The sequence below is a fragment of the Sapajus apella genome, unplaced genomic scaffold, assembly GCF_009761245.1.
Source record: "Sapajus apella isolate SASKATOON/1434 unplaced genomic scaffold, GSC_monkey_1.0 scaffold124, whole genome shotgun sequence".
In the NCBI taxonomy this organism is placed as follows: Eukaryota; Metazoa; Chordata; class Mammalia; order Primates; family Cebidae; genus Sapajus; species Sapajus apella.
This window is the reverse complement of record NW_022437064.1, coordinates 2,135,925-2,163,530: the sequence shown is the minus strand read 5'-3', so window position 1 is coordinate 2,163,530 and position 27,606 is coordinate 2,135,925. Positions and strand designations below refer to the sequence as shown.

The following is a 27,606-nucleotide window of genomic DNA, read 5'->3' as shown; positions in this document are numbered from 1 at the left end:
TCATTGCACAAGTTTGGTCTCTTAAGATTTTTCTTTCTTTTCTTCAAATACCATTTAAGGAGCATAGAAGTAGGGGACATTTTAGAAAGAAACACAGCTGATGCAGGGTCAGTCAAATCTAGCTCTTCATTCTTGAAAGCATAGACGAAAATTCAGCACTGAGTTTGAATCCCATGAGAGTGAAGTCACCCTGGGACTGGGTGCAGGAGGACGGGGCACAGGAGGTGGTTTCTGTGTGTATGTCTGTGTGTAACCAGATGTACACTGGTACGAGCAACTAAAGAATTCTACAGTTTCTCCAAAAGTGAAGGAGAGAAACCTAATAATTGATGGTCTGAAAGTGTTGCCAGTTTTGGTGAAATAACTAGTTCTGTATTAACTTTTTTTGAGAGACCAAACTATTATGCAAAAATACACAGTATTTACTTTCCTAACCACTGATCAGAAAGACCAAAGCAATACTCACATCAACTGCTTATTTTAATGTCAAATGTTTATTTCTATGCCATAGTTGCCTCAGCACAATTTGTAAAAGAAAGGAATCCAAAAAAACGAATTTTAGTCAGGATATTTTCTCTGCAGTTATAAGAAAGAAAATAAACACAATGATACCAGAATCACCATTTCTTTCACATCATTCTAGTAAAGTTGCATCTAAATATTTTCCTTGGTTGCCACTTTTTTTTAGGACGGAGAAATATCCACAGGAAAAAAATGTCTGGATTAATTAAAATAAACTTGGGATAGTCTTTGCCAGACTATATCTAGAACATCTTTGTTTTGGGATGCTATACCACTAATTGCCATATCTTTATTATTTAATATAACAGGCATACTTCATTTTACAAAACAAAGTGCACTGAAGATGAACAATGTTAGAAACAAACTGAAATTGGATGTGTCTTAAATCTTTGGGTGATTAGACAGTAGCTGAAGCGTGGGAATACAAATTTTCTTAATAATACAAATGCAACTCTCTTCTGTGATGAAAATGCACTTAGTAGCCTAGTACTTTTTGTTTTAGCAGATAGGGCATCCAATACAACTGAAACAACCTGATAACAAATTAATTTTAGTTTTCAATAAAAAGGAATGCTCTGGTTTCTTAACTGGCTCCTCAAGGAAGCCAGAAGATGGCATCTGCTCTTTAAATAGACTTCTCTTATCTGATTTGAGACACAAATCCACCAAGATTCTTACAGTGGAAGTAGGCACCACCCCTCAGATCACGAGGCCCCTAGGAAGAAGCCTGCTGGAGTCAAACTGTGATGCGTGGTGGTGGGCCAGCACCTAGAAGACACATGGTGGTTGTGCACATAAATCCCTTCAGCGGACTCAGTGGAAGGATGAGAATTCTGTAAGTTCATGCACATTTTATTGAGTAGTAATATAAAATGCTTTTTCTTTTTCATTGTTACAAGTGCATGCTTTGATTGCCAACATGTCAGAAGTCAAATTACAAAGGCAAGGCTTTAGGCTGTAGTGAATTACTTGGGCACTTATACAATTGTTAAAAAATATGAATGGACTTTTGTTGTTGTTTTCAGAATGAACCAGTTGTAACCCGTAACTGATATACAAAGGGAAAAAAGTGAAAAAAGTACATATTTTGTGGCACATGACAGAACAGAACAAAATAACTAAACTGTTATGACGTTAACAGTTACCATGCATTTAGAGTTTCACATGTAACTACAAACTTATTATAATTTCACAAGGTTTGCTAAACATGCTAACCATCTACATGTGCACTGACAAGCTTATGTTAAAAACTTTAAAGAATACTCTCCCCTTTAGATTTTTTCAAAGCTTTTTTTGATTACAAAATTTCAAAGGCATTAAGCATTTTAGAGAATATAAAGTACGCCAGTATACATACATTTCCAGTATATGTCAGACCACTAAGCGCATTACAGTCCCATACAGGCCGATACAGCCGTTTTTTTTTTTCTTAAAAAACATGCATAGGCAGATTTTTTTTTTTTTACAGAATATAGATGCTTTATCACTGTACTTAATATGGTGTCTTGTTCACTATACTTAAAAATGCACCACTCATAAATATTTAATTCAGCAAGCCACAACCAAGACTTGATTTTATCAACAAAAACCCCTAAATATAAACAGCAAAAAAAGATAGATGTAATTATTCCAGTTTTTTTTTAAACTTAAAGAAAAGATACTCATTGCCAAATTAATAAGATAAGTGTTATATGGAAAGAAGGGCATTCAAGCACACTAAAGAAACCTGAGGTAAGCATAATCTGTACAAAATTAAACTGTCTTTTTGGCATTTTAACAAATTTGCAACGTTCTTTTTTTTTTCTTTTTTTTTTTTTTTTTTTTTTTTTTTAAGACTGCCTAATTCAGTTTATAGCCATTGTCTGACAAGAGTAGCAAAACATTATCAATAAATAGTCCTTAGTTTGTACATCATTTTGTTAAAAATGTTTGATGTCATCCATTTTTAGTGCTGCGACTGTAAACGTACAATAGAGTAAGAAATTAGACAAAGTTTTCATGTCCAGTAACAGAATAAAAGGCCTTTCATTAACCTATCTAGAAGTCCCCAATGCAGTAGGAAAACATGTTCATTCCCCTAACATTGCAGTATATACTAGCATTAGCTTTCTTTTTAAATTTTTTTTTTCTCTATAAGCATTTTTAAAAGGCATACCCAAAAGAGGTGTTTAATCACCACCCCCACCAAAATATAGTTTACTATCTCTTTCCCTCTTTTTTAATGATAGTGTAAACTGAATCCAATTCCTGGCCCCCAGAGCAAATAAGCTACTGTCAGAGGCAAGAACATCCAACTGCTGATATGCAGCAATCCCCATCATGCCCTGCAGCTCAAAAAAAAAAAAAAAAAAGTGAACAGGAAGTGGTCACTGAATATTGCTGCTATTGCTGCCATTGCTGTCCGTGCCGTTAGTCTCTGAGGTGAGAGCCTTGTTGATGGAGTTAAGGTTGGCGTCAGAGGGCATGGCATCTCTGCGAGGCGGCATCCTCTCGTTAATTCGGTCTAAGCCCTTGGCTTCCTCGAAGCTAGTGATCTTATGTTGTGGTGAAAATCCTTTGATAGCTAAACAGAAAACCATTAAAAAAGAAAAACAGAATTATCCAAAGGAAAACAAAAGGTACAGCTGTTGCAGCAGGTGATGTTAGAGATTTCGCAGTGAGAGGGAATCCTTCAGTGAAGAACAAAGTGACGGGACCTGCACACCACACAACAGACTCCTTACCATACTCGGAGGTAGCCAAAGGTTTGAAAACAGCCAATGTCTCTTGCCAACCAAAATGTCCTCTTGAAGTTATTAAGATGTAAGCATTTCTCCTGTCTTCATGAGCGTTTAGATTAAAGAAATCCAAAGTGGACACATAAAGAGGAAAGCTGCTTTCAGGGACTAGCCTCTAGAACCAGTATCAACTGGCTACAGTATTAGCATGATTAACTGCATCAAACACCTTGGCCTAGAAGGCTGCAGCATGTCCCTCTTTGTATTCTTCCACTGTGCTGGTAATGGCAAATTCAGTGGAATCACTATGCCTGCTATACCTAAAAACCTAGTAAAGGGCTTAAAGCAGAAGCTAGAAGGAGCTAGAAAAGAAATTAACCAGAGCATTTCCATGCCATCTCAAAATCCCAGAAAGAACTTCTTGGCAAGCAACTCAATGATGGCATGAAAAAAATTGAAATTATAAACTCCTGTTTCTCCACTCAACTTTGGAAGCATGTGGAGTGAGTGAAAAGGTAAGAGAAACTCAAAAAAATCAAGATAAAATCACTAAGTAGAAACGCATTGTCTGCCCTTCAGCAGCGAACAGGTCAAACTGATGTTCATCTGGTATCCATTACTGCCTAAATAAAAGAAAAACTCAGTAGATCAATGTGGATGTAAGTGATGGCTAAATAATAACAAGGAAAAAAATGCCTTTCACGATATTTAGCAAAAATGAATTGAGCTGGTTTTGCTCCTATTCAATTAAGACATGGAATTCTCAAAGTGGGAATGATATTTAATTTTTGTTTGTTTAACGTAATCTTTAGTGTGCTACAGAGAAAGGTAAGGCATTTGTACAAAAAACTTAATGATTTCTTCAGTGAGTATACCAACTGGTGAGCTGCAAATAAAACACATAAATGGGGAACCAATGACATCAGTTTGCTTTACTCCCTGTGAAGTGCAAACCAGGTATTTCAGGGCCAATCACCAATGCTCACTGGGCTGCATCACCATGGCTGATTGAGGAGAATTTCATGGTACCTTTATCCTCCCAACCTTATTTGGGGCAGGGGAGGGGGAAGGAAAGCAGTTTCAAGCTGAAACTTTACCAGCCATTCCTATACAAATGTGCAGTGCCTTTCATTAGTATGGATTAGATTCCTAAAAGACATACACACGTTTCAATACTCATTGAACGATGAGAAATACTTTCTCCCCCTCTGCATTTTAAAGGTTAGCATAATGGTGATTAGTCAACTGTGAGAGGAATAAGATGGGGAAATGCGGAAAGACCAAGGCCCAAAGCAAAGCTTGTTAATTCTTCTCTAATTTAGTCATAAATTGCAAAATAATAGAGCTGTCTAACGAGCACCCACCCTGAAAACTAACTCAATTATTTTGAAGTACAAAAGAATGGCACGAAGTGGTACTCTACTGTTTTATTAGACTACTGTGAATATAATTTCATCACAATTAACAGGTAACAAAAGTTTATCATCATTATCATTTATGAAATGATTTAATTAATTTAAATGGTAAAAGTGGAATTTCTAGGTTTTAAAAGCCAATAGGGTGGGAGTGTTAAAATTAAAAATCTAGCTAGAACAATGCATACTTCTGGAATGGGGCTCCATTTCTAATCATTTTTGTCCATCCTGGTATGGAAGAATGTGCTCTGCTGTAGTTGCTGGTCAGACAATGGGTATTAGCAATTTACATTGGTAGTATACTTAACACAACACAGAGTCACAGAAACCACAGAAAACAGCCAAACTATCAACAAGAATGCACACTGCAGATTAGAATTTGCCAAGAGGAATAGAGAATTCCCACATAAATAGCAGTGTGTTCACTGCTATTTAGGAAGCAGTTGTATTTTCTCTTACAGTGCTATCGTTTCCCCTACCATGTCCAAATCATATACAAATTGGAGGAGTCTGAAGTGGCACTTTTTACATCATACCAAAGGACCATATGCACGTAATTTTGAGAAAAACAAAAAAGTTACCTTGCAAGAACAAAATACAACTGAAGACTTTTGTTTTAAAGGGGAACTTCAAATTATTGTTTTTGAAATTTCCAAAGGATATTGTATGTATAATATTAAAACCTATTTTGATATGCAGTTCTCTTATAACTGTGTATTTAAAAAGCAGTCAGTAAAAAGCAATTACTAAAGAGTTGAATTCTACTGTCCTTGAGCAGTGCTAGGACACAGCTGGAGATGGACACTTCTCGATTTCCCCTGCAGCTCCTAGTACAGTGCCTGGCACAGAGCAGACACTCAGTACACATTCATCAATTGAGTGCTACTTGATACTCGCTATTCTTGTTATCGGCCACTTCCACAGCCGCTAGACCCTTTTGACCTCTTTATAATATTTTGCTGGTGATAATTCTCATACAAATAGCAGTAGGTTGAAATTTGATTTAAGATTACCAGAACTGTTCATCTCATATACAGCTGTCTCATGTTGGAATATTTTTTAAGAGACATAAATTAATGTTGAACTACAACAAAGCGCTATTTAAATGAACGTGTTTTTTTTTCCTTTGGCTACGAACTTCCGAAGACTAGAATTATGGCGGCTATTTTTATTCTCTTCAGTGCTTCCTGAAAGTGATTTGAGGGAGGGACATGGTTCAGCTCAGAGATTACTGTTTTATAAGCTACTGGTCAAAACAGCTGCCATAACCCCCACCCCACATCATTCAAAATATATAATCCTTTTGTTTTCTGTGATTAGACTATTCATCATATACAAAAGTCAAACATAGCTTTAAGGGAAAGAAACAAACAAACAAACCATAGAAGGACATTTTCCCCTTTAAAGCAAGAACATTTTGGTTAATACTGAGCCACAACTGTTAGCTCAACACCCACACACTCTGTACAAGCTACAGCAAAAAAATGAATACACCCAGCAGAGCCCTTATCTGTTGCAGGTACAACAGAAAGGGGACTGGCCAATTTACCTTCATCAGCCTCAATAGCCTCAACAGTAGCTGAAGAGAAGAAAGGGGGTGCAAAATGAATGAGAAAAATGAGCAGAGGATTTTTTAACTCTAAGAACAAATCAGTGACCATCAAAGGAGCTAAGAGAACTAATGTTCCTCTAAGTGCTAGATTCTGGCACACACAACAAAACAGAAATGCTAAAAAGAAAGAAAAAAAAAACACCACAGAAATTGTGTTTAATTTATGAGCCGGATATGCCTATCTGAATTAAATGCTTAGGTTTTTGCCCATTAAATAAATAACAAACAATTAACCCTTGAGGAAAATAGGAAAATTTCTTTTACGTGAACTGAATTATAAGGGATTATGTAAATCTCAACTGTGCTTCTGACTCTCATAGGCTACTATAAGACCTCTGCTATGCTTGGTGATTTAGTTTAAAAATGCCAGACAAAATGGCAGTGCCACAGTATCAGTGGGATCATTCACACTAGCCAATATTAAATAGCACTATTTCCTAATGTGATGCAAAAGCAGGGGGATTCAAATTTACAGGAAAAATAAAAATCACAGTGTCTAAGGAGATAATGCATGTGACTCCTTAAAGATAAACACATCAGGCATGTTTAATTTGGGGGTCGGTGGGTAGGAAGAGGGTGAAGGAAAAAGAAAAAGGGAAACAAACAATATAGTCTGGACTTCTTTTTCCAGCAAGCCCAATTATGTTTTCTTTTCCTTACTGGAATATTCTTTTCGGAAGTAAAATTCTCGAAATGTTACAAATCAAGTGGTAATGTACCAGTAGTGGCAATAATTCTATCAGCATTTTAAAGAACAGGCAGCCTAGATACTGAAAACTCATATATCTGTATGAGGTTTCATCTAAATATGCAGCAACAGCATATTTCAGAGGCAGAACTTTAAAAGCTCATTGCTTTATCAGCAATTTATGTAATAAGGTTAGGATCTAAACTTTCACTATATAAGTGTGTGAGTCTTTCTATGTTATTAAGGTTAGTTTATACTTCCCTAATTAAATCTTAAAATGCAAAACTTCTCTATAACTCTGAAATGTTTAATATTAAAATTCTACCCCTTGACTTTAATTTGCATTTTTCTTATAATTCAAGATTTTAAAACTGTAGCAACTGCAAAAATGTGCACTATAATTTACTTGCAGTGGAGTCTATATTCCTTATGATAAAAATGGAGATGGTTACCACCATGGAGAGAAGAGCTACATAACAAAGACGTTAGTAGTTTCCCCTTTTAGACAAACTGAAGGACATCAGGCAATACATTTTGGAGTCGTATCAATGTATGTGGTTTAAAATATATAGGAATTTTTCAAACCCATATAGAAAGGTTCCATATGTCTTTTATGTGGATGTGTGTTTGTGTATAGGTTCAACATAGAAAAACACAAACCAATGGATTTAAAATAAAAGAAAGCTGAATAACCTAAGTAAAAACACAGGTAAAAATCTAGAAATGAAACAAAGAACTGGAAAAACTTCAGTAACTTAAGTTTAAAAGTAAAACAAAACATCCAGAATCACACCAACACTGACATATTAGAACTATGTAGTGCCCACTATTAAATGTTCTAAAGCAAATGTAGTCCACAGTTTCTGACAATATACCTGCTATATCTTAAATTGTACTTATCAGAAACTAGATTTCAGTCAGTTAGGTAGAGAGTACATTTTGGACATATAAATAATCCATTTATGCTAATGTTTTAGTGAGATATTTAATTTGGTAGAAAAACTTTTTTTTTTTTTTTTTACAAGTTGTTAAAAAAGTTCCTAGCTGTAAATTTAAAGTGGGCGGTTGCAGGGGGTGGTTTACTTCTCAATACTATGTGTCTTCTTAGTTTCATTTAAAAATATTTTTGTAAAAACTCAAAAGACACTGATTTGGAATCATTCATCTGAAAATAAAGAAAATAATCGTGATGCAGCCATGATGTGATCATTCAGAAATACTATATTCATGAAGTTGATTATTACTCTTCATGTAGAAGTGTATCTAAATTACATAAATAGGAATAGTGAGTCTTCTAGGTTGATGGGTAGGGGTAGAAAATATAAAAAAGATTCAAGAAAAGATACAAGAAAATGAGCAAGAGGCTGAGAATGTTTTGAAAAATTTCATAGCATATTTTCATTTTAATTTTTTTAAAGCCTCATCTAATAGCAATTTTCTATTGTTTAAATTGTACTCTAAATGTTAGTATCTATTAAAATTGATAACAAAAGTAACAAAAGTGAAAGAATATATAGTGCTGTGCTGCTAACATGGTAGACACTAGCTCCCTGGCTTATTTAAATTAAAGTTAATACAAATTAGGTAAAATAAAACATTTAGTTTCTTGGTTATATTTGCTATATGTTCAACAGTCATATGTAGCTTCTGTATAGATACAGAACTTTCCATCATCACAAAAAGTTCTGTTGGATGGTACTGGTCTAGAAAGCTACACATTTTGACACAAAATCTGCATTGTAAAGGAAATGTTACTCTTTTTTTCAAAAATAAAATGTCATTCTACTCAGTCTCTTATGTTTTCAACTGATAAATCAGAGAAAACACATGTATGGCTCCCAATTTCCATTCAAGAGGATAATGAAATCATCTCCCTGAAATCTAGACTTACAGGTGTATTTTAGTGTTTGTGTGTATATGTGTTAATCTCATACATGAAACAGCTAACTGGAACACTTATTAAAAATGTAATTAAAAAGTTGTTTTTGACAACTGACTGGCTCAAAGTCATCAAGCCTATTGTGCATGTAGGCAACCTAAATGAGCTGTCCTATAGTTAGGCCTGAATCCGTAGATTAACATGTGAATGAGGGAATGGGGAAAAGGTGGAGTAAAGACCACATTCCAGAGAATGAGGGAGCTATTATGTTGGACACAACTGATCAAACTGATTGGGGTTTCAGCCCTTCTGCAGCTGAGAAGAACTGAAGACCAAGACAGAGCTTAAATGAATGAATAAATCAGGGCTCTAATGACACAGCTGACTGCGATGCCCGGGCACACAGTCATACCCATCGGCCTGCTTACCGCTTTGCAAGGTTTGCTTCCCTCCAGAAAGTACTCCACTGGGGAGCATGCCAGTCGGGGTCAAGCCTTTCAGCGTCAGCACACTCTCACTCTCTTCTCTGGAAGGCACAATGAGAAGTGGCATTAACCTTTAATTTCTTTTGTGAAAAAGAAATGACTCAAAGGAAAAAAATGCATGTAAGAACCCATATCTCCCTCTATTCTGGTTCTCTGAATCTTTTTAACATACTTTATTTTAATTTATTTCTATACTAGTAATGTTCCATAAACAATTGCTACAATAAAGTTTACATTGTCCAATTAGGGAGGTTCAGTTTCTGAGTGCTGAAGATAGAGAAAACCATTTTGATTTTGTAATCAGGCATCACAATACAAAGTTTTGTTGTGCATTCTGTATGTTAAAAGTGAGCCATGGAGAGTGCTGATGTAAGTTTTTCAGCCAAGGCTCAGCCAAAATAAGTGGAAGTGATTTGATCTGACAGAAACAAACAAACAAACAAACAAAAAAACCAAACAAGAGCATATGGGAGATTGGAAAAAAAAATCTGATCTGTAGATTTGGGAATCCGGAATTATATTTGGGGACTTTTAGAAATTAAGGAATTCAGTAATTTAGACGTTACATGAAAAACACACAAAATAATGGCAAGTAGCCAATAAACCTACTAGTAAAATTTCCCAGCTTTTTTTTTCTGTCACTTTCCCTACTGATTTGCTAATATAAAATCATTTTCTTACTCAGCATGACAATTGTTATACAATCAGTTTTAAGTACATCATTATTTCAATTATATGTATTAATTACTTGACACTATTAATCATTATTAATCATTTTGAATTGTTAAATCCTCATAATTAACCATGAAATAATAGTAACCGCATAGCGATACTGAAATCCTACATAACCAGAAAAAAATCTTTAAAATACAAATTGTATATTATATATACACATATACATATACTTGTGTGTATATATACATACACACACACACACATATATATATATATACAGGGAGAGAGTTTAGGATATAGAATTATCTACTCCAAAGTTTTACTAAGGTGTCTCGCATGACTCAAACAGAATTCCTGAACTTCTCCCCAAAACTGCTGCTTCCACAATCTGTGTCAACTCAGAAATTAGTAATTCCATCTTTTAGTTACTTAAGAGTAAAGGATCACCCTTTAACTCTTTTTATCCTAATTCCATCAGTAAATATTAAGGGCTCTACCCTCAAAATATTTCTAGTATCTTACCAATTTTCACAAAGCTAGTACCTCATCTCTTTCGACAACAGGTTTGTTGAGATATAAACTCGGCATACAAGTAACCTAAAGTATAGGATTCAATCGATGGTCTTTAATATATTCACAGAATTGTACAACCATCACCATAATCAATTTTAGAACATTCTCATTATCCCTCAAAGAAACTTCACACCCGTTAAGCAGTCACTCCCAACTTTCTTCAGCCCTGTATAACTTCTGTTCACCTTCTGTAGATTTGTTTCATTTGGACACTTCATATAGATAAAATCATACAAAATACAGTCTTCTGTGACTACCCTCTTTTGCTCACCACCAGTATCACCTACCTGGACTGCAGCAGCCTTCCGAATGGTCTCTCTGCTCTATCGAAGTCACACTCTTGCCCCCTCCTCCCACAGCTGTTCTCGTATGGTAGCCAGGGTCAGCCTTTTCATATCTATGCCAAATCCTGTCACTTGTGTATTCAAACTCTCTAATGGCTTCTCCTCTCCTGACAGGTGAAAGGCAGGTTCCACGAAGGCCTTAAAGAAACTAGTTACCTCACATTCTTCTGTTCTTACCCATTTCTTGGTTCACATTTCCTACCACAGTCCACTTTCCTTAGACGTCCTCACACACACCCAGCACACTCCACTGAGGGGCGCTGCACTTTCTTTGCATCCTCCTCCCCTGGCATCTATGTGGCTCACTCCCACTCTGCCTTCTTAATCATCGCTCCAATATTGCCTCCTAAGCAAGGACTTCCTTGGAATACCATTTAAAATAATACTCCTGAATAACCACCTGTAATCCCAGCCCTTTGGGAGGCTGAGGTAGGTAGATCACGAGGTCAGAAATTCAAGACCAGCCTGGCTAAGACGGTGAAGCCCTGTCTCTCCTAAAAAATACAAAAGTTAGTCAGACATGGTGGCAGAAGCCTGTAATCCCAGCTACTTGGGAGGCTGAGGCAGGAGAATCACTTGAACCAGGGCGGCAGAGGTTGCAGTGAGCCAAGATTGAGCCACTGCAGTCCAGCATGGGCAACAGAGTGAGACTCTGTCTCAAAAAAAAAAAAAAAAAAAAAAAAAAAAAAAAAAAAATTCCCTTTCGCAACTCTTTCTCTCTTTGCCGATTTAATTTTTATCTAAGGCACTTATCACCCTGAAAAATGATACAGTGTGTTTACTTGCTTATTTTTGGTCTGCTGTCTACTCTATTCCCCTCCCACCCCCTGCTTACCCCAGCTAGGCAAGCCTCATGAAAGCGGGGGTTCCTGTCTGCTTTAGTCACTGCTGCACCCACAGCACCCAGACTAGAACAGTGCCTGGTTCACAGCCCACATTTCAAAAATATTTGTAAAAAAAACAGTAAAAGTTGAATGGAGAATGGAAATCTAACCCATATTTTAGATTTCTCTATCCTTTACTGCAAAGTTTGCTTAAAAATAATAGGTTTGAGAGAATTAATTATTGCTTATTTTCATACAGGTATTTCAAACTTTTTCAGTTTCTGTGGTCTGTCAAACCGCCAGAGGTCCCATAAAGAAATATACTGAATACTGTAATATGATTTGGGAAAATTGGGAGTATCTCTAAAGAATGAACACAATTTTTCTTTACATTCATATTCAAAATATGGCTTTTGCCTCATGAGTGATTATAATTCCTGCATACAGAATCTTGTGTCAAATTCTGTATTAAAAACGGGACTCAGGCTGGGTTCAGTGGCTCACGCCTGTAATTCCAGCACTTTGGGAGGCTGAGCTGGGCAGATCTTGAGGCCAGGAGTTTGAGACCAGCATGGCCAACGTGGTGAAACCCTGTCTCTATTAAAAAATACACAAATTTTAGCTGGGTGTGATGGCCTGTGCCTGTAATCACAGCTATTTGGGAGGCTAAGGCATGAGAACCGCTTTAACCTGGGAGACGGGGGTTGCAGTAAGCTGAGGCTGTGCCACTGCACTCCCGCTGGGGCAACAGAGTGAAGCGGTCTCAAAAACACCCAAAAAATACAACAAACAAAACCCACCAAAAACACATGGGACTCAACGAATAAACAGTTACAACCCATAAGGCTCTGAGAAAGCCAAGTAAATTATTAGTTTTTTAGCTACAAAAATTTTCTGGTAATCTGGAGTATTCTTTTTAATCTTCAAAATTTTAATTTTATACAAACAGTAGAAAGATCTTTTTGGGAAATCACATCTTTGTGGGGGCCACACTCACTCAGGCTAACATCCCAGTCATAAGACTGAGGCTGGGACATCATTTAACTTTCTTGGGCTTTAGTTTCCTTATTAATGAAATCTCATCTGTAATTATAGGATTTCTATGAGGATTAAATGATACACTGTATACAAAAACCTCAGCATAGAAGGCGGTCATTTTCCTTCCTTCCTTGCTCTGTTTTTCTTTCTCCTTCAACCACATTCCTTACTTCCCTTAATTGTGACTGCCATTCCTGCCTCACAGGAGCCCATGTCCTCAAAGGTTTCTAGCAGCTTCTTCATTTTTCAATTCCAACAATCTCTGTTGAGTTCTCATTCAAACTCATATCTCTGCAGTAATTTTTTTTGATGACCATGCTTTCTTTCCTGAAAGACTGTTTGCCCTAAGTGTTGTAATGCATTTTTTTCTGGTTCTCCTTCTCCTTCTCCTTCTCTGACATCTTCTCAGTTCCTAGGCTGATCTTCTTCCTCTATCTCCAGACCTGTGCTTTCTAATATGTAGGCCCCAGCTGCATGTGACTGTTAACCACTTGAGACATGACTAGTCAAGATGTTCTGTAAGTGTAAAATACATACGGGGTTTCAAAGACTTTGTACAAAAGAATAGAAAATGTCCCTTTAATAAGTGTTATTGATCAAATGTCAAAATGATAACATTTTGTATATTTGTGTGAAATAGACTACATTATAAAATTAGTAATCATTTATTTTGTTTCTGTTTCTACCCCTTTTACTGTGGTTTCTAGAAAATTTAAAATGACAGACGTGGCTCACATTATATTTCTGTTGGAAAGCAATGTTGTGAAGAGTTCTTGTGCCTCTTTCTCTCACCTATCACTCTTTCCTTTAGCAAGACCATCAGCTAATGCTGCTGCACTCTTGTCTCTGTGTTGTTTATTTTTACGTGGGTATTACTAACCCTCACCTCTTTCTGAACCTCCAGGGCAGCATTTCTAAGTGCCTCTACATAAACGCTCTGCCAAATTCAGCTCATCCTACTCTTCCTAATAAACATCTGTTAGATATTTAAATTGAAGAATACTTCCTCTTCCTTAGATAATAGCATCCTTTCAATGGTATAGACTAGGACCTCTGTAGAATATTCTGGAATATTTCCTCTCTCCTATAGCCTCTCACATAGGTAAGGGGGCGCAGAGCCAACAATGGAAATCTATTCTGGCTAATTTTAACAGGAAAGAGATATATTAAAGGTATTAGAGAGCTCGCAGATCCAGAGAACTGGGCTTCGATGCTCTGTGGCTGGGAAGGGTAACAGCACCTGTCCACACTGCAGGGTTGGCTCCATTAAGGGCTTGGCAACAGCCAATGCCAGAGCTCATAGTACTGCTGTCTAGTTAGCTCCCAAAATGTTGAGTTGGATGCTCTTCCATTGTTGGGCCCTGAGATTCCAAAACACCTGGCAGGACAATTGCTGTCCTGCCTTGCTGCTTCCTCATGACGCTCAATTTGAAACAAAGCCTCATTTACATGCATTTACCTAACTGGCGATCCGAGGCAACAGGCTAGTATTTTATCTGCAAGGACTGCTGACAGACAGTTTGCTGGTTCCCTTATAATGTTGTAAATTTCCAAAATGTAAAGAACATGTTGGGCAAGTATATCTGACAAATTTGTGTCACAATCCGTATTACTGAATCACAATCTATCTTCCCACATTTCTTGTATTTGTTCTTTCCTTTGCATTTCTCCTGCCATAGCCTGGTTCAGCCTTTTGCTTCGATGATTACTTCAAAAGCGTCCTAATTGTTTTTTAACTTAAATTTTGTGTTATATGTCACCATGCTAGCCAATCTTCATGTTGCTATTAACATATATAGTGAAACATGAGTTAGAGATGCCTCAAATCTCATGAAAGTTAATTCTATGACTCCTGATTGCCTACACACAGAAAAACTGAATACTTTAACATGCTATTCAAAGCACTCAAGGATATGGACTTCAATATATTTTCGGCCTCCTTTTTAACTAGATTCCTTGTTGACTTTCATGTCTTTTACCAGTCAGTCAATTTATACATTTAGAATTCATTACTAATATTGCTTAGAATTTATACTAGACTACATAGCATACCTTTGAGTAAGATTCTCATCAGTGTTGCTCCCAAAATTAGTGAGTTTGGACACTCTCCTTAGCCTCTCTCAGATTCAATTTCCTCACAGTAAAGTCACCATGACCTTGCAAGTTTCCTGTGTTGATTATTGTCAAATGTGCATAACATGGGGCATGGACCTGGCACTTAGCAAGTGCCCCATAAAAGGAGGCCATTGATATTGCTCTTAGGATTTCTATGGCTGTGCTCCTGATAATTTTTCCACTTCCAGGAATGCCTTCACCATAATTCTCCCTGTCCTGGAATCCAGCCTATCCTTCATAGCACTCCTCCAATGTTAACCTCTTTATGAACATTCCAGTCAGGAAACACAGGATTCCTTCCTGTCTAATGCCACAGCAGGGTATCTATTCACGTAGTTAGCACACACTTTATTTTCTTACTCTATTATCTCTCTGGTTGGCATTCCAGTTTGGTATGTAGATTGTCTAATTCAGTGCTTGGTATACATTTAATGCTTAACCATTATCTACTAAGCTTAACTTACTTTTTTTCTGGATAGGATCTCTCTATATTCTACATATGTGCTATGGATGCTTTTATTATAGAAAAACAGTAATATATAGCTTGTTTTTATTTTCTACTAACATGGAATTTTAAGTCAAGTCACTGATCCCTGGGTTCAAATAGTCCATTTATCATGGGATAGTCCATCAAAATTCTAGAGCTATGTTTACTTTTCCACATAGAGACTTCAGACAGAATAATAAGAGCATTATTGGTAAATCTGAGGCACAATACATATGCAAGTGCTTACTCAGAGTTCCATCTGAGCTTATGACCTTCATTTACTCCTTTCTTCCCATAGAACATTTTTCTAGCCACACAGGCCTTCTTGTGGTCCTCAGAACTGCCAGCTTTGTCTTTACTTCAGTATCTTTGCACTTGCTATTTTCTTTGCCTTGAACTCCCTTACCCCATTTCTTCACGAAGGTCACCCATGCTTGCCCAAATACCATTACTCAGAAAGTTTTTTGTTGACCACAGAAAGTAGAGCAAGTGGGAGATAAGATAAAGAACTTTTATCTCCCACTTGCTCTATCTCTGTATTGCTTTATTTCTTTTCTCCATGGTACATAATCAATGCTTTAAGTTTTACTACATTTACTTATGGCATGAATGAATAAGCCCTGAAAATGTAGTCAGAAGAGCAAGAGAGCAAAGGTAGCCTCATTCAGTAATGCAAGGGAGCAATGATGCTCTATTTTCAACTTGAACATGACTTGTCGTGATTGTGCTGGCTGCCACAGAGTTCTCACTGTCTTTGATGTGGTGTCTCTGAGACGACTGGATGAAAAGGACAATGCTTTTCATCCTTTTCATAGCTCCCTCTTTTGGCACGAAGTCATTCAGTCACTCTGTTGTGACTGTACCAGGAGGAGGACAGAAATAGCAAGAGGAGAAATCAAAAGAGCCAGTGTCGATACTCTATTGGAAGGCGCTGAGGCAAAAATTCAGCAAAACATGAGATCATTAAATTATCCAATTGTAGATACATTATTTCCCAAGGTATTCCTATTTACTTGTCAATATGTATTATTTTGAGTTGACTGTATATTCCTTACATATAAATACATCATATTTTAAAGTAATCTTCTGAAGAAAAATATGTTAGATTATATTATCTAGAAATAACTGGAGTTTCCTTTATGAAAATATTTGTTTTCTAATAATAATATGATTCATGATCTATTTATAAGATATACTACTATATGGAAATTGAAACATTAAGTATTTTTTTCTCTCAATAATTAGAATAATATAGGTTCACATGAATAGCTTTATGGTTGATGCTTATTTCCTAGAAATCTAGTGAAATGTGTTTGATAAATAGATCTTTCACCACAGAACTAGAATGAAAACCAAAACAAAAAAATTACAATAGCTTTTCCTGTTTCATAAGATGTTCAACCTATTGTGAAATCAACGTTTTAAAGTCCTATACCAAATAGAGGAATAAAATGTGATGCAATTCATTTGCAGACTTTCTTAACAGAAATAATTTAGTATATTGCAATTTAACTAAAATAATGAGAAACTGACAATTTCTATATTTAATATTCTTCCTTTAATTTTTAATTTAAAAGTAAAAAAAAATGAAAGGCAAATATTCACTAGTAAAATATTTAAATTACCAGATGAAAGTATTAAAGTATTTATTAGTGACACATAATAAAATTTGAGACAGAAACAGAGGATGAACGCACCCACCTGAGCACTGAGAACACTCTGGCCATTTTGCCTATTGCTCGGATCTTGTTCCTGATCACCTCCTTCCGGGCTGCAGCTGTTGCACCTGTATTTTAAAACAGAGTTCAATGGTCAGGAATTGTTTTTATCTAATTGTAGTTATTTTACAAGTTTATACATACAACAGACTCCACTAAGCAAAATCAGTTTTTTTCCCTCAAGAGGATTTATCTGTAAATCAAATTTGAAAATTTAAGCTTTTGGCCACCAATAGTAGGATGTGATTTTTAAGAGGTTCCCAGAGTGTCAAAGAAAAACTTTTGAGATATCAAAGGGGGAGTTGAGTAAGAAGCTAACTGGAAAATCACAGAGCAGATAGGGGTAGGTTTCTGTCCTCCTCTTCTAATTGAGTTTCCCTTTCTCTTCTGTTTATACAAAGAGAGCATGCATTGGGAGGAAGAGTTAAGTGTCTTATCACCATCTTCTATTCATTTGCAGTCTCCACGCTGGGAAAACTGCTTTAGGAAACTGCTTTTCTAAAAGTTCTCTTTTGATGTGATTAAACTAGGAAGCCTCTCAATTCCCTATCTGCCTTGCAACATCACTCATAATTATTTGATCATCTTTGTTTTAGCATCTGATACTCTTTCATCTTCTGGTTGGCTCATGAGTTCTAGAGAAAAAAGCAGAGAACTGCTGAATTGGATTTAGTCAGAGATAATGGCACCATGGTTTGCATTTTAGTACTATTTTTTCAAAGTTATGCGCGGTTTTCCTGAGTAAGTTTTATCACTTATTACATTTTCCAAATTACAAAAATTTACTATATAGGTTATTGTTACAAATAAATGTATTTAAAAAAATGTTTTAAAATAATACTTTAATGAAGCCATTTTATTTTTCTTTATTCCCGAGGTATATTTGAAGAAGTATAAAACAAATAAAATGCCTCTCAAGGTTTCTTTTTTTCAGATGGGGTCTCACTCGGTTGCCCAGGCTGGAGTGCACTGGTGTGATCTCGGTTCACTGCAACCTCCGCCTCCCAGGTTCAAGTGATTCTCCTGCCTCAACCTCCCAAGTAGCGGGGACTACAGGCATGTGCCACCATGCCCAGCTAATTTTTTTTTTTTTTTTTTGTATTTTTAGTAGAAACAGGGTTTCACCATGTTGGTCAGGCTGGTTTCTAACTCCTGACCTCAAATGAACTGCCTGCCTTGGCCTCCCAAAGTGTTGGGCTTACAGGCATGAGCCACTGGGCCCAGCCAAGATTTTTATAATCCAAGGTAAAATGGATAAGCTATGCTTTTTATACATTATGTGGGATTTTATGGAAAGTGTTAACACAAACAGATAATCTTTCTAATTCTACTGCCTCTAATAGGTATACAATAGAATATTCTTTTCAAATAATATCAGAAATGTTCCTAATTCAAATGAATAGTTTGAGTCAGTAATTTGCTTAGGGACTGTAGTCTATAGATGACAACTGGTATGTGTTTTGGTCTTTTATTATCATTTGTGATAACAGCAAGCTTTCACAGAAGGTTTTTGAAAGAAAGATTTCTACTGTTTCCCTTAGAGGGTTTTATGAACGCAATTTGGAAGCTTGTTGATTGTAAGGGTCAGACAATCCATTTCCAGGAGAAAGAAAACTTGTACCAATAGATACAATTTTGAAATGGCTAGAGAAAAGGCCTTTGTTTTTCTTCTCCACTCCAAGAAAGTGAAAACATAATGGATCACTTTCTTTGCCTGGGTGGATAATCTTTCAGAGGTGATGCTAACACAAACCCATCTCATAGGTGCATGGGTGTTCACCAGAGGGTGTGTAAAAACCAGCAAGCTGGCTTCCTCCCACCTTCCCTCTGACCTGAAGGCCTACAATTATGTTCATTTCTTCCTCTTTTATGGCAACTACACCATGACAGGCACCTTCCAACATATCCAATGGGCAGGGCTTATTATTGCCAGCTGTTCTACCTGCAAATGGATGGAACAGGTTTCCATCCATGTGGGTGAGAGCTGTTCTCCAATCTAGCTATTCTGATAATTAAGCAAAACCATGGCTTCTCATTCACTATAAGTTCCTTGAATTATTAATTAGTCTCTCGCCCAGAACACTAGAGAGGAAAATAGGGTGTGTGCAGGACCCCTGCCTCTAAATGTATTCTGATTTTGTAACAGTATTTATTATCTATGATTTAGAATTAAGATTTCACAGCAAACTCTGCTCTGGAGACCATCTAAAAAATTCTCTGTGCTTGGATTTTAGATGACTAATGAACAAGAGACCATTAAAAGACTGGTTTTTTTTTTGTTTTTTTTTTTTTTTAAGTGTTATGGCAAATAGTCCCCTCAGGGTGGTCTCTCTATATATCTATGTTTCAGTGACTCCATTCAGTGATGCTTTCAGTCTAACACTGTCCTATTCCCCACCTCTCAGCTGACCTGTGAACTCAGGGGTCATGATGTGTTAAGTACAGGTAAAGATTCCGGCCCTCTCCAATAAACAATATGGCCAGATCATGAAATCAATCCAATGAACACAAAGAATGGAAACTGTAGGAGAGCTCCAAAATTGGTCACTATATTTAGAAGCACAACAAGAAAAGCAGCAAGGAATGGTTGTTTAGAGATAAAATTTCATCTATTTAAGTGAAGTGAGAAGGGGAACACATAAAATCAATTAAGTAAAAAATATATATGAATAATCTCACAGAACATTTCTGATAAGTGACTTATAAAAACCGTAACTAGGGCAATGAAAAGTAAGAAACTAAGTTGGAAAAGGAGGGAAATAAATTGTGTAGAGTTGTGCTTCTTAGTTTGGTTTAAGCTAATAATCAGAAAAATGCTCAAATACATACTAAATTTTAAATGTAAAATGAACATTCTCACAGTCAGAGTCAGTAAATATTCCTTATATTTTCAGATAAAATGGATGATTAGAGAGCACATAAAAGATATTCTACTCTATGTATATGTAGCTGTGCTCCCCATAAATAGTGCATCACAACACACTCTAGCACTTTTCTTTCTTTCTTTCTTTTTGGACAGTCTCGCTCTGTTGCCCAGGCTGGAGTGCAGTGGTGCAATCTCAGGGTGCTGCAACCTCTGCCTCCTGGGTTCAAGCAATTCCCTGCTTCAGTCTCCCAAGTCGTTGGAATTACAGGTACCCGCCACCACGCCTGGCTAATTTTTGTATTTTTAGTAGAGATGGGGTTTCACCATCTTGGCCAGGCTGGTCTTGAACTCCTGACCTCACGATCCACCCATCTCAGCCTCCCAAAGTGCTGGGATTACAGGCATGAGCCACCGCACCTGGCCCCCACTCTAGCACTTTTCCTAATGAAAAAAAAAAAAAAAACAAAAAAAACAAAAACTGTCTTTAAAACATTTCTCAATAACCCAGATAACGAGTTTTATTATCCCTCTTATAAAATTGGAATATATTTACACAAAAAGTCAAATAACCTAACCATAGACAGTAAGAAGACATTATTCTCTGAACATTTTATCCTGAAAAGTACCTTCAATGTTTTCCATATAATCAAAATAAAAATTAGCTCCAACCCCACATTTATAAGCTCACAAAGATTTAAAGTATAAAAATAAAATATCTGGGTTGATATGTAAGTCAATCTAAAGGAGCTGAACAACAGCAGGAGAGAATTAAGTTCAGATGTAAATGTTCTGGTATACTAAACTTAGTATTACTATTCCAGGTTTTCAGTATTTTCCAGAGATCATTAAAACTCTTTTTCAAAATCTTATTCCAGTCCAAATCCTCACAGTCCACAATTAAATAGAAAGATCAAGAATAAGTACATGTTTTTCAGAATTTTACTACCTGAAACATGCAAAGATAATGTCCTATTAAACATTCTCGGTACTGTTCTGTTTAAGTTGTGAAAATGTACCACAGTAGTTCATATTAAAATTCAGTATATTAAATAATGAAGACACATACAATACATTTTACATGAAAACTGTGGAAATTTCTTTCCACTGGAAGAAAAGATAATCACTTATTTCAACTTGGAAGTCCAAAACTGAAAGGCAGCATTTCATAGGTGAGAAAAAAATAGTAATTTTAAGTGAAATTTCATTTTGTATTTTTCTATTCAAATAATATTCCCTTCTTCTTTGGCCTGTCCTTTCAACTTTTTGAATTCTGATCTTCTTTTATGCCTGGGGTATCATGCTACTATTTCCAAAATCTAAAAACTAAATTTTCTTCAACATGAGGGAGGCTACTATACAGACCAAGGGGATCTTTAAAGATTTGCTTTAAATATGTGTCCTTCTTGCCTTTAACTTTGCACCTTGCTGAATTCTCATTAAGTTTTAAGATATCTCTGGCAAATGGCCTTCTAAGTGAGTATTGCAACCCCACAGGGTAGATTTCAGCCTCACAAAGGAACTGGAGAAATCTATGTTTTAAAAGGAAAGATATGGGCCGGGCGCGGTGGCTCAAGCCTGTAATCCCAGCACTTTGGGAGGCCGAGGCGGGTGGATCACAAGGTCAAGAGATCGAGACCATCCTGGTCAACACGGTGAAACCCCGTCTCTACTAAAACTACAAAAAATTAGCTGGGCATGGTGGTGCGTGCCTGTAATCCCAGCTACTCAGGAGGCTGAGGCAGGAGAATTGCCTGAACCCAGGAGGCGGAGGAGGCGGAGGTTGCGGTGAGCCGAGATCGCGCCATTGCACTCCAGCCTGGGTAACAAGAGCGAAACTCCGTCTCAAAAAAAAAAAAAAAAAAAAAAAGGAAAGATATGTTTTTAAAATCATATTTTGCTGGTAGACTTCAAATGTTTTGAAACTTTAATCTAAATTATGAGAAAAAAAATATTTCTTCATGACTCACCTCTTCCAAATTTGTTGAAACTTAACAAAGTTCATCCCTATTCTACTTGAAAGTAAATTTTTTATCATGGATCAATATTATTAAACAGAGTTTCAATGTTTCTTTAGATTTTACTTTTTGCCAAATAGAGCAGTTACTGAATTTGAATAAAAGCTCTTAATGAAATGAAGCATAAGGTGTTGAGATCATAATATCTTTTGTTATGCTATATTAAAGATAAAAATGGGTTTGGTGTCCATCCAAAATCAGCACCTTTGAAACAGAAGATATAATGCATAAGACAGAACAGACTTCAGATACCTCTAAGAAACTTGCATAATTAGTTTTTATAGCTTTTTACAGATGATGAAGTTATGAATATAAAGACTGCCTTCTTTGGGAAAATACATGACCAACATTTGAAGTAATCCCCAAACTTTATCTGGTCTTTTTCTTTCCTGACCTAACTTAGCAATAACAAATCTTGAGCTGGTATATCCCAGCAAAGAGATGTTATGCAGAAGTTAATTTAGATATCTACCCAGCTTTGCCATTGGCTATGAACTGTGACAAGTGCTTCAGTACATTTTTCTATACCACCAAGCACCTGAGTCCTAGATTTAAAAAAGCACCATAAGAAATGGAAAACTATTTACTCTGATGGAATGGCTTCAAAACTGTAGCCTTTACAATTTCTACTCATGTAGCTACAAAATAATATCCCCAAAGAATACTATTCCCATTCCATGTTTAAATAGTTTAAATAATGTTGTAAACATTATGAGATTAAAATGAAATGGCTATATTACTCTGTTACTCATGGCATATAAATAACACAGCATTTTGAGTCCCACTATCATTCATTTTAAAGTCCATGAATAAAATTCTCATTGATATTTAAAAATCTTATGTTATTCTTTTTTTCTTTGAAATTGTAGTTTCACTTTAATTTCCCCAATTTTACTCCAGTGCATTATAAATTTACACTTTAAAACACACTAAGCTTTTCCAATGTCCCTTTTTTTTGTGCTCCAGAGGTTTTTATAGCTCAAGGAAATGTTCATAGTGACTATGTCTAGGGAGGCCTGTGCCTTTCTGTTAAAATGGAAAAAGGGCATTTGAGAAAGAGGCAAGAAAGGAGAAGCTGCAAGAAGGCCTCCAGCCCAGGTGCCTTCTCAGGCTGATCACTTTTAAGAAAATAAGACTTGCGGAGGCTGAGGATTCCCTTTAACTCCCCTTGAAATGTCTTAGGGTAATTCCGACAGTACACATATTCTAGCCTGAAGACTACTATTCTATCAAGACTTAGATTACTCCATTTCTAGAGCTGACAGCTGTTGGAAGAGCTCCTTGAGTAGCCATAAACCTGGAGATCCTGCACTGTTTATCTACTTAGGGTCAGCACAGGTTGAAGTGAATCCAGGGATTGTTAGGTGCTTTCTCTCATACATACAAAAGGCCACATGTATGCTTATATAGGTTAGTATTTTGAGCAAAAGCAAAACACGTTCAGGACAACAAATTTTAAAAATCCTGGTAAAAATTCATCTTTTTGGAGATTAAAAATGAAAATATTTAGAGTATCTTTGTAACATGGATTCTCACTCTATTAACCATCCCTCCCATAGGTCATAAAACTGGAACATAATGGCCACTCACTCCAGATCACTCTAAAGCACACATTCTGAATTTCTTCCATATGTTTTTTTAACTTGACTACAATCTCAGTATATATTAAGAGCCTGCAATGAATGGTGTGATATTTGACAAAAGACTATTCTATCTTATATCCCACTTTGAATACAATATAAGAGCCTTTAAAATATAATTTTCAAAAAGGTTTTCCTTTGTAATGGGTTTTAAGGGTGTAATGGATTTTACGAATGGCCAGAAGAGCCTAGACTAGTTTTTTCTCCACCTCTCTTGTCATAAGACATAGCCAAATTCTTTGGCTAGGAAGTCTTAAAAATGGACAGACTACTACCAAATGTCCAAGTACTGTCATTACTTGGTTATTTTCTGTTTAATTAAAGTTACTTTCATTTCCAAATTCTAATTTGATTCCATGCATTTTTGTGCTCTAAGATGTTGTGTTCCATCTGTTTAATGACTCCTTGGTTGAGTCGCAGAAGCTATTAGCAGAATTCTAACTGGGTGAAAATGAAAGACTTTACAGTAGATTAGGAACCTCCCATTGATTTTTTTCAAAAAATTGTTACATATTAAGCTCATGCTTTACAAAGGATATTGCCTTTTTTAAAAATATATTTACCAAGGAAGCAATTAATAGCCGTAAAATCTGACTTGGATCAACCCCTTTATCATGACAAAAACACATCAATCTTATAAAGTAACAACAGAAAATAAAACAAAAAGCAATAAATCTAAATTTAATAATGTCGATTTATTGTCTAAAAGGGAAGCAATAATCATGCTTGGATGTCTAATCAAAGATTGTTCTTTATGTAAATGCGGATATAACCATTTAATAGGTATTTATTGAGGATATAACTGTGCATATGTAATAAGTGCTGGTAGAAGTCATTCAGACTAGAACTTAATTCTAGACCCATATGGATTTATACATTTATCTAATACTAGAATGGCATTTACATGTGTCTCTGCAATGATATAAAGTGAAGGACATATGTTTTACCTTAGATAAAAAGTTAATTTGACTACCACTTGACAGCGTAATAAAAAGCAGACAGAAAGAAAGAAGTAATACACTCCTTCATCTGACAGTGGAGAATGGCAAAGGCACTGGCATGTAATGCGTTTATCTGAAAAGAAGCCATTCAAAGGTCTTTAGCTATTCTCAATCCAGGCATGGTGTTTGGCTACTTTGTGGGAGATGTAGTAAAGTTTTGCCCAAGAAGGAGGAGAAGAGAAATAAGCGCAAGTTTCTGGCCAGTGATCCATGCATAAGCAACTTCAAAAAGTAGATGGTCCCAGGTCATGAGACTTTAACATCACCTAATTATATTATTATCTTATCAGGAGAATGGATGTGCTAGTCGAAAATGTGTTTGCTTGCAACAGACACATAGTGAAGAAGAGTAGCTGAGGCAAAACATTTGAAATGTTCTGGGAAGTACTGGGCATGGGCCAATGGCCATCAAGTGAACTGGTCCTACTGCAAAGCTTCAGGTCACAAATAATTGGCTTGTTCACTTCTTTTAAGACATATAACTAAACTGGCATTTGAAAGCCAGAACAGTACAGAGGTAAATAACTTGTGTCTAGAATAAAAGATCTTGGTCTAAGTCCCAGCACTATCATTTACTAACTATGCTACCTTGGGCAAGTACTAAGTTGCTTTAGGGGTTCACTTTCCTTATCTATAACATGAGGAATATTCTAAATGCAGTATTTGTATTATTTCATATAATCCTCACAACAACCACATGGAGATGCAATTATTAGTCTCCATATGACAGAGAACTCATTCACTCTCAACATTCAACAAATACATGTACTAGGTAGGGTGCTACCTGCTAATGCACATAGAACAGAGCTTTGGTATATGGAAAATATTGTAAAATGATTGTTATTGTTAAGAAGAAAAATTTGTGCAGATATGAACATTCCAGTTTTTCTAACAGTTACATTTCTCTCTGTAAATTAAACCATGTAATATGTGATCTTGATGAATATCAAGCTACCCTGAGATTTGGCCTCATTTATGTTTTGTGCCAACCAGGCTAACGGCTGGACCCCAGATTATGGCAAACACGCTTGGAGAGAATGAGAGCAGCTAGGATACTGCTGACTTTGCAGTCAGAACAAAATGGACCATCCCAAAAAGATGGGTTGACAAAATAGAATCAACAGTTATATTTCTACAGAATTATGAGACAAAATAGCTTTTATATCTTCTCATGAGCTAAGAATAAAGAGGAAAAGATTAAATAAATTTTTAGAAGCATGAAAATAGGGAAATCTCAGAGAAAAATACTTTTAACATTTAAATTTTGTGGGCATTTATTGAACTTTTAAGTAAAGTCTTTATACCTGCCATACTAGACCAAACAATTACTTAAGAAATGTTTTATAAAACTTTGGACTCACAACTCTCTTGCAGTTGCTCAATCGGTTATCAATTACTCTAATAAAAGTACAATCTTCAAGTTAAGAATCTGAATCCATTAATGCTTTAGTACAAAGAGATTCAGGAAAGCTCTGCCAGAAAAGTTTGAGGAATATATTTTATTTTCTTTTGGTATCACTTTTCAGCAAGCTTACATTACTTACTAAAGGCCTTTCTACAAAGAATGTCTATTTCACATGCCAGTTATCTCAACTCTGTTTGCCAGAAATAAAGTTTTCTAAAATACAGAGACTTTGCTTTCATTGAGAAAGAGAGATCTCTATTTCAATGCCTTTCAAATACAGAATGCATTAAGGCTTATGGAGCCACATGTTTACTTCCCTTATGCAACATAGTTTGCTTTCTCGAATAAATTTTATAAATGTATTTATGCTTAAATATGCAATAGCTAATGTTTAGTAAAAGTTTAGTATAAGCTGGCTAATGTCACCATTAGTTGAATAAAAACTCTAATGCTATAAAAATCATTTCTTTTAAAAGCTGTATAAAATATGTTATCTATGCAGATAACACTGCATGTTGAAATACACTACAAAATCTAGAGTATTTTCTGTAGTATTACCTTACTGTGAGTATAATATTCTGGCCAATGGTGGACATTATCCAACCAATTAGGTACAACAGGGATATGCTGTTTTTTTGAACATTTAGTTTATTCTGCAAATTCTGAGCTTTCATGCAATGTGAAAATTATGCCAGGTAATTAAGAGAAACATTTGTGCAAAGTCATGGTAGTACAATATGAAGAGAAGGCAGTACTTCTGATGCCTGTATTACTGCATCATTTTAATTGCTAACTTAAAGAGATTTTAATTATTGTAACCAAAGATGACAGGCCAGATTTGATGAAACTGATTAAAATATGATAGCTAACCAGGTAGCTGGTTTGATAGTCAAGGCCTCAAAATGTCAATAGCCCTAAACACAATGAGAATCATACCAAACTACAACTAGTAAATGCCCATGTGTTTTTCAGACATCTTTTAGTTTTAATGATATACTGGATATAACAAGGTGTCTTCTTTTTAAGATGAAAGCATAATGAAAAAAGCAGTTTTCTATACTTTATAAAGCGTGTAAGAAATAAATAATAAATTTACAGAGACAAACAATTTAGCTTCTAAATTAGACACTAAAATATTAGGCAACTGAAAAAAAAAACCAATAAACTGGGAAAACAATTAAAAAAAGCCTGAGAAGAATTTAGTCTTTTAAAAATATTAAATAACCTATCTTTTTATACATTTTCTTTTCCCTGGAGCCTAATTATATCAATAAACTCAATTACAGAAATAAAAGAGATGTTAAAGCTGGTAAATTGATGTCCATCCTTGTGTGTAATTTCCTAGAAATCCATATGGATTTTTCATACAGCCACATTTTTAAAACATCAAAATTCACAGAAGTTTTTTTTCCTTTTCAGAAGCAGAAAAAGAAAGATGTCCCCCATGTTCTTCCTTTAGTTATTAAATATTTTATCTCAATTCCTGCTCCCTCCTCTAAATGCCTATATCCTGTGACCAGCATGGTTGAACACCTATATCCTCTGCCTGACTAGCATGTTTAAAATTGGTTTAATTCTTATTCCACT

At 35.8% G+C, this 27,606-nt stretch overlaps 1 protein-coding gene across 3 annotated transcripts in view; it reads right to left on the bottom strand.

The window, feature by feature from the left end:
• Positions 1 to 475: 475 nt before the first annotated feature.
• The window catches only part of PPP3CA (protein phosphatase 3 catalytic subunit alpha), a 317,032-nt gene continuing 289,901 nt past the window's right edge, over positions 476 to 27,606 (bottom strand). For 2 of the 3 annotated variants that reach the window (XM_032261606.1, XM_032261604.1), the window contains exons 11-14: positions 17,076 to 17,160; positions 9,262 to 9,359; positions 6,204 to 6,233; positions 476 to 3,085 (exon numbers count right to left, since the gene is read on the bottom strand). In XM_032261606.1, coding sequence (XP_032117497.1) covers positions 2,889 to 3,085; positions 6,204 to 6,233; positions 9,262 to 9,359; positions 17,076 to 17,160 — 410 coding nt within the window. In that variant the 3' untranslated portion in view covers positions 476 to 2,888. The remainder of the gene's footprint in view (positions 3,086 to 6,203; positions 6,234 to 9,261; positions 9,360 to 17,075; positions 17,161 to 27,606) is intronic. The other variant, XM_032261605.1, reaches the window with a different exon arrangement.